The sequence below is a fragment of the Carya illinoinensis genome, chromosome 6 (genome assembly GCF_018687715.1).
Source record: "Carya illinoinensis cultivar Pawnee chromosome 6, C.illinoinensisPawnee_v1, whole genome shotgun sequence".
In the NCBI taxonomy this organism is placed as follows: domain Eukaryota; kingdom Viridiplantae; phylum Streptophyta; class Magnoliopsida; order Fagales; family Juglandaceae; genus Carya; species Carya illinoinensis.
The window spans coordinates 7,834,316-7,842,380 of NC_056757.1; the positions used below are offsets into that span (position 1 = coordinate 7,834,316).

General features: G+C 34.1%; 1 protein-coding gene across 1 annotated transcript; it reads left to right on the forward strand.

Annotated features, from left to right (window-relative positions):
- Positions 1–1,980: 1,980 nt before the first annotated feature.
- Positions 1,981–6,499, forward strand: LOC122313584 (caffeic acid 3-O-methyltransferase). Its single transcript, XM_043128704.1, has 4 exons — positions 1,981–2,539; positions 4,487–4,797; positions 5,099–5,163; positions 5,941–6,499. The coding sequence occupies exons 1-4, from the start codon at positions 2,121–2,123 to the stop codon at positions 6,241–6,243; spliced, it is 1,098 nt and encodes a 365-aa protein (XP_042984638.1). The 5' UTR covers positions 1,981–2,120; the 3' UTR covers positions 6,244–6,499.
- Positions 6,500–8,065: the final 1,566 nt, after the last annotated feature.

Sequence of the window (8,065 nt, forward strand, 5' to 3'; positions counted from 1 at the left end):
AAGAATTATTTTACACATCTATTTTTTATGAGTAGTGCTACATCTCCCTGTGGATGTAGCTTGAGAATCCATCGAGAAAGGCAAAATAGTTTTTCTATTTATTTTTATATCTTTCATTCATTTTTTTATATTCTTAGATTTTTTTTTTAAATAAAAGAAAAATTCATAATATCACTAAAAAATACTTCTTTAATCACTAAGTCAAAAAAAAGGGGGATTCGGGACCTACATTTGGGACACAAAGCATTTTGATCTTTTATTTTAATTGATTGGACCACACAAAAAATTGCAAAGCAAGCATTCTCACATGAATTGTATTGATTAAGTTGTGCACAAGCCATGATTGCAATGAAGAAGTTGTACATAATATATAAAGATGAGAAGGTTGGTGGGTTTAAGTGGATTGCAAGACATCACAAAATAAACATAGAGATCATATGATTTAAGAAGGCACAATATATAATTAATTGTTGTGTAAGGATAAAGTAATGAATAATATGATCCAATGTCATTTTTATAAAGTTGGGTCCATTACTTACCAAACTTTTAGACTCTTGAATCCAAATATTTAAGGACGTTGGAATGTCACACTCCCATACACAGTTGAAATCGAGGAGGGTCCGTATATAGATGATCAAGACCAAGTCATGCAAAGTACTTTTTGAAACATTAAAAGCCTTTTTGAAAAATAAAGCACATCCTATCCGAAAACTCCTTCTTTTTTAGTTACTTTTTAAGAAAAGTCAGGGATCACTCAAATAAATTTAAGAAAGAAAAGTCAATTTTATTATATTTTGCAGACAAAAATTCTACTATTTGCAATATTGAAAGTTTCCACTGAAAATGCTTTAGAATTAAGTAGCATTTAATTTCCAAATATGCAACTTTCTCCCTATATAAGTAATAGTTGAAGCACACTACATATGATATTGTAGATGTTATGCAACAAAAGGTTTATTTTATGCTTTGATTCTGTTGTATTAGTCAATTATTATATGGTCAATGAACAACAAGAAGACAAGGGTTCTACTTACTTGGCAATAACACTATTAGATTTATTAGTGTCAAAACTTGGGTTATTTGAGTTATAATTGAATATAGTTAAGTTTGAATTAAGTCAAAGTTTAAATTAATTAATATCTAACCAGAAAGAACATAGGTCCGGTTTGGATACAATAAATGTTTCATCTCACCTCTTTCCACAATTACGATTTTCTCAAATTTACACACAAAATATGATAAATAATTCCTTTTTTTCAAATTTTAAAATAATAATAATATTAAAAAATAATATTATAATAATATTTTATTTAAATTTTACATTTCATCTCAACTCACTATTCAAACAGCACATAAAATAAAACATACAGACACAACTACTTTATAATTTTTGCACAACTCTTTAATAAAATTTTATTATTGGTTAAGTTCAAAACTATAAAATCAAATAAATTTAAAAAATAAAAATATTTTACTTGGGGGTTGCATAAGAAGTTGGAGAATAGTTGTATCCAGTAATACAGTGCCAAGTAATATAGAACTATTTCCCAACTTTATAATAAAATAAAAAATTTAAAATCTAATACATAAAGATTAAATAAAATTTTTTTAGAAAAATAGATATTTTATTATTCAGTTGTACAAAAATTTATAAATTGATTGTCACCTTACCATTTATGAATTTGTACAGTATTCATGAAATACATAGAATTGAGAGATATGGACAGGTTTGAAAGACACGTATCAACTTAAAATTTTTATCTTAATTTAAAATTTTTTATCTAATTGTTATAATTTTTTTAAATTCTTATACAAAATTTAATAAATAATATAACTTTTTTAAATTTTAATATGATTTATTTAGTTATTAAAATAAATAATATTTTAAATTTATCTCATGTTAGAATTCCCATCATACTTACTAAACCTGCACATAATGTATGGGTGGTGGTTGAGCCAAAAACCATATATATATCATCACTTTGCAGCCTTGTCCAAGCATACAAAAGTTACCCGTCTCTCTCTCTCTCTCTCTCTCTCTCTGTTCTTCTGTCTTCTCCACCTTTTTCAACCTCTCGCAAGTGATCACATCAAAACTAACCCAAGCAAGCCGCGGCAGAATGGGCTCCACCGGAGAAACCCAGATGACTCCGACCCAAGTCTCTGACGAAGAAGCCAACCTCTTCGCCATGCAACTAGCCAGCGCTTCAGTCCTTCCCATGGTACTCAAATCTGCCATAGAGCTCGATCTCTTGGACATCATCGCTAAGGCTGGCCCTGGTGCGTATCTTTCGCCTTCAGAGGTCGCTTCCCAGCTCCCGACTACGAACCCAGATGCGCCGGTTATGCTGGACCGCATCCTGCGTCTCCTCGCCAGCTACTCTGTTCTCACTTACTCTCTTCGCACACTCCCCGACGGCAGGGTTGAGAGGCTGTACGGTGTCGGTCCCGTTTGCAAATTCTTGACCAAGAATGAGGATGGTGTTTCTATTGCTGCTCTCTGTCTCATGAATCAGGATAAGGTCCTCATGGAGAGCTGGTAACCATTCCTTAACATTTTTTTCTATTTTCTTGGTTTGATTTGCTTTTCCAATAGCAGTAAGTAATGATTGTTTGTGCCAATTCTCATTCGCAATGTGAACACATCATTTAAATTCCTACTAAAAAAAAAAAGGCCTTTAAACTCTTGAAATTATGAAAATATTTAATGAAACTTGTCCTTTGTTTTACAAGTAGATTTTTGTAACATGAACATAAAAATCCTCTTTTAATTCCTTGGTTATGCCAGCAATCATATATATATATATATATATATATATTTCAGGATTTTATTCTAACTTGACTATTCCATGAATATGTATAAAATCGAGTGTACAAATCAATCCAAGACTCAATTGCTAATTGATTTGCCTAATTCTTCTAATTAACTACCTTACACAATGAGCAAGCAAGGGGATGTGGTTGATTAGGAATTATTTATTTTTTTGTGCAAGTGTCGGTTGCCTTAAGGTTGTGGTCTTAATGAGGCTTTTTTGGTCTGTTTCTGTTCATGCCGTAGCTATACTGGTGGTATGAACAAGGCTTAACGTACGTAGAATAACATTGTTTTGTCCCCTTTCTTTTCAATTATCTTCCTAATTCGTAAAGGAAGGAGACGTGTACCAAACGGCAAATAAGCATTTGACTGAGACGTTACATAACCACAAATTGATTTCAGCATTTATGGCAACAACTCCCAACTTTTTTCCTACAATTGAATTGATCAATCTGTTTCTTAGAGTAGGGAAAAACACCTCCGGCCCCCTCGGGTAGATCTCAGTCTTATCCTATATTACATGTAGCCTCTCTATCTTCCCAGTCTCATGATCTATACCATCCAAAAACAAATCAAGAAGAAACCTACCCAGTAAACGAAGTTCACAAAGATGTCACAGGAGTCTACACAAAACCAACAAGTTTAAACACACCATTCACACTCGCAAAAAGAAAAAAAATTAAAAAAGTTATGAAATAAGAACATTGAGAGATTGGAGACTTCCTACATGTGCTTTTTTCTTCTTCTCTTCTTTTTGAGCTTTGGAAATTGTGCCATAAAAATTAGAGAGAAAAAAATAGGACCACCACAAAATGTTGACGGCAAGCTGTGGGGCAGATTGGCACCACACTGTTGTTGCTTAGACAACATCTGATGGGAATTGGGCACCCTCCACTTTCAGATGAGCCACAACTTGACCTACCACTAAGTAGTGTATGTTTGTGGATGATATTTCTTTTCATAATATATATATATATATATATTTATTTAACATTTGATATCCTTAGTTACTCCTTATAAAATGCTGCGACTACTTTTATTCTTTGTGACTCCAATAATTATGCCCCCAACGCTTGGTAGGCCATACTTTTCAATAAAGAAGAAAGAAATGAAAACTAGCGAAGCATTTCTTTTGGATTTGCATTTTCTGATGCAAATATTTATCTGTCCCAAGGAATAATAGATATAAATCAAGTTATATTTTACGTTTTCATGAATTCTTGATCTATCTTTTCCCTATATTTTGGCCTTGGTTCCTCTTTCTCCACGGTTCTGGTGGGCAACTCATAACACTCAACAAATATTAGAAAAGTCCAAGATTTTGGGCATTTTTCTCATAAGTTTTCTCAAGAAAAAAAAAAGGACTCACACATCCAGGAAAGCACATCTCCCCACACTATCAAACCAGCTTATCATGTATTTGATGTTTCTGGCCTTACTTCCAACTTATTTTGGTGAACAATTCAATGGTAGTATTAAACTAGGTCCGATACTTTTATTTATTTTAATCAACAATTCCACCATATTACCAAGCTAGGACTTTACTAGCAAACTACTACAAAATAAAGTTAGGACTTGTATTCTCTATGAAAGTTGATAAACCTGATTGGATGATCAGGGATAGAGATCTTTGGCACGAGAAGTTGTTCACCTAATTTTGTTTTTCCACAGGTACCACTTGAAAGATGCTGTTCTTGGAGGTGGCATTCCATTTAACAAGGCGCATGGAATGACCTCATTCGAATATCATGGGAAAGATCTTAGATTCAACAAGGTCTTCAACAAGGGAATGTCTGATCACTCTACCATTACCATGAAGAAAATCCTTGAGACCTACAAAGGTTTCGAGGGCCTCACATCATTGGTCGATGTTGGTGGTGGCACAGGAGCTGTCCTTAGTACGATCGTCTCTAAATACCCCTCTATAAGGGGCATCAATTTTGATTTGCCGCATGTCATCCAGGATGCACCATCTTATCCCGGTATAATAGTATGCTTAATTTAAGCCGATATTTATCCTAATTCACTTATAGTTAATTTAAGAACCCAACTATTAGACCTTCCTTCTTTAGTTTGGACTTATTTTAGAGAACATTGGCTGCAGACTAGCGCCCAATTCTGGTGTCTAGAGAACATTGGCTGCAGACTAGCGCCCAATTCTGGAGTCTTTTTTAATTTAGTCGTTCCATGTAGAACTAAAACCACCCTGCTGGCCACATGATAATCTTGCTTCTTATTTTTTGGATTTAATATGAGCTAATGGCATGGAGATGGTGACTGCAGGTGTAGACCATGTTGGAGGTGACATGTTTGTCAGTGTTCCAAAAGGAGACGCCATTTTCATGAAGGTGGGTTTGAACTTAAATGTTCTCAAATCCTTTCACTTTCTTACCTACTCCCTTATTTGACGTGTAGTTGGGTCCAGTTGTATAAAACTGCAATGGTTCTATTGATGCTTGACACGTAGATGGTACCACTAGTGCTCAAGATTCCCTCGACCTCAGATTTAAGGATAGTGCCAGAGCCGCCACTTGTGGCTCCCGCTACCGCTGGGCAAAATTTTTTTTTTTTAATTTTTTTAAATTATTTTTAAAAATTTTAAAAATATATAAAAAATTTATAATAATATTAAACATTTTTTTTAATCGTTAAGGAAAAAAAAAAGGCCAGCGGTGCCCCAGCGTGGTGGCCAAAAGCATTTTCCCAGATTTAATACTGTTACTGTAGAGGGTATTTCATTTTCAAAGAAAAATCAACTAACCCCAATTTCCATGTTGCAGCGGAATGTTGAATTTGCCTTTAAAGTAAAGGGAACCTAAAGTCGAAAGGAATCAAGATGTTCGTAAGTTTTTTATCCTAATTTAAGGACCTTAAGTGGGAGATAAAATATACTTAGGGGGATGATATAAGATTTACTGAGTATTTAATGGTATCCAAATAATTCACATGGGGTACCAATAAATATTGCGGGACCCACTTTATGCTCTTATTTCTCTTATTTGAAACGTTCAAGTTCATATAAAAACTTGTCTTGGGGCTTTCAGTTTGTAACTATAGGATTCTCAAGTGAAAACATTTTAAACTATTGATTTTTGCTCTTGACATGTGTTTGTTCCCTTGAGCAGTGGATATGTCACGATTGGAGTGATGAGCACTGCTTAAAATTTTTGAAGAACTGCTATGAAGCTCTTCCAGACAACGGGAAGGTGATTGTTGCTGAATGCATTCTTCCGGTAGCCCCAGACACGAGCCTTGCTGCTAAGGGAGTCATCCATATCGATGTTATCATGTTGGCTCATAATCCTGGTGGGAAGGAGAGGACCGAGAGCGAGTTTGAGGCCTTGGCAAAAGGGGCTGGATTTCAAGGATTCCGAGTAATGGGTTGTGCTTTCAATACCTATATCATGGAATTCATTAAAAAGCTTTGAGAACTCGGCTAAACAGGCAGGATTTCAAGGGTTCCAAGTAATGGGCTGTGCTTTCAATAACCATAGAATAGAATTCATTACATACCTATTGTATTTGGGTTTTGAGGTTCTGACCGTCGTTTTCACTGGTGGCTTTCGGGTGTATGTTGTTTCTATTTGGAGACAGAAAGAGAGGTGAAAAAAGAAGGCAGAATATTGTGAAAATTATATGTTTCTTGAATGAAATAAAATTGTTTTCAATTCGGATTTCTGTAAATAGCTTTATTGAGGCCGTGAAACAGGAAAGGGCTAACTGAAAACTGTGTGGAAGTGAGAAGGCTAAAATTAGCAGGTCACTCATGCTAGACCAAGGTGACTATGGCAATGATATCGATACTTCGACTTGCAATCAATTCATCATCTAGTTAGAGTTGAGAGAGAAGAAAAGTTCAGCTAGAAAGGTTTCAAATTAGAGCCAATGCCTATTTATCTCTCTAATCGCTGCAGCAAACTAAGAAGTTATTATGCTCTCCTGATTAGTTTTAGTCCCCCTAAGATACATACATACACGCGTGAATGTATTTAGTGTGTTTTCTGTATTGAGGAGATGGAACCTTTAAGGGAAAGAGAGAAGGAAGAGTGGACATTTATTATATTTGCAATCCACGTATCATTGCTTAAAGTTGTGCTTAGAGTGTACACTTTGAGTGTATGCATGGATTTGGACCTTACACGGAGTGTTCATCCTAATGGCTCTTTTGTGGTGACTTCTTAGTGTACTCGGGCCTCGGCAGTCGGCAAAACTTGAGATGCAGGATGAATCTAGTGACTAGATTCAAGCCTACCTAACTGGCACACTCATGCTCGAAATTCAAGATAAATTGTCTCGCTTATATTCGTAAATGAATTGAGATAAAAATTAAAAATTAAATAAAATATTATTAGAATATATATTTTTAATATTATTTTTATTTTAAAATTTAAAAAATTAAATTATTTATTATATCTTATTAAAAAATTAAAAAAAATTATAATAATTAAATGATATAAAATAAGTTGAATTAAGAAAAATTGTAAAAAACAAGCCAGACTATTCTGACTCATTGTTTATGCCTTCTAGCAAAATCTAAATCTCGTTCCCTTCAATTTTTTTGTCTATATGCCAAAAGTTGTAATAGCCATTATTTTTTGAAAAGGAAAATTATGCAGTATTTCCGTCCTATTATAATGTCACCTAAATAAAATTATTTATGTGAGCATCAATTGTACTTTTTTTTTTTTTTAGCAAGATTTGCATAATATATTAAAAGGCAAATAAAGCTTACAAAGTATTGAGGGGATAATTATATATACAGAGGTGGTGGATCTTTTACATTATGAAAATTCAGTAAAGAGTGAGGGATTTGGATCAAATAGATGTTACTAAATGCTTGCGTCTCTGCTACCCATTGCGCAAGGTTGTGCGCTCATCGATTTGAAGATAGATGAATTTTTTTTATCTTCTAGTCTTTAAAGGAGTGAAAGTGATGGTTGATATCATTGATGACTGGGTACATGATCCAATCCAGAATATGGTCGGAATTATTAATTGCCTGGATGGTGATACTTGAGTATATTTAATGAATAATTTTTCTATTCCTTGTTTTTTTGCTTCTTCGATGGCCATCAAAGCTGCACTTGCTTCTCCAAGATTTGGATTCTCACTGTTGATGAAAATCTGTTTTTGCAAAGCATATTTTCCCTGAATCTTTTCCGCAAACTGAATTGAGGATGCTTCCCTGTTTTCTCACTGCAACATCGAACCTGATTAGGTGGAATCCTTTTGGATATGTCTCATCCTCTG

Bases quoted from the DNA above. Each gene is read 5' to 3' on its own strand.
- LOC122313584 (XM_043128704.1), top strand. From the start codon at position 2,121: ATGGGCTCCACCGGAGAAACCCAGATGACTCCGACCCAAGTCTCTGAC. The intron at 2,540-4,486 runs GTAACCATTCCT...GTTTTTCCACAG, and splicing joins AAGGTCCTCATGGAGAGCTG to GTACCACTTGAAAGATGCTG. The intron at 5,164-5,940 runs GTGGGTTTGAAC...TCCCTTGAGCAG, and splicing joins GAGACGCCATTTTCATGAAG to TGGATATGTCACGATTGGAG.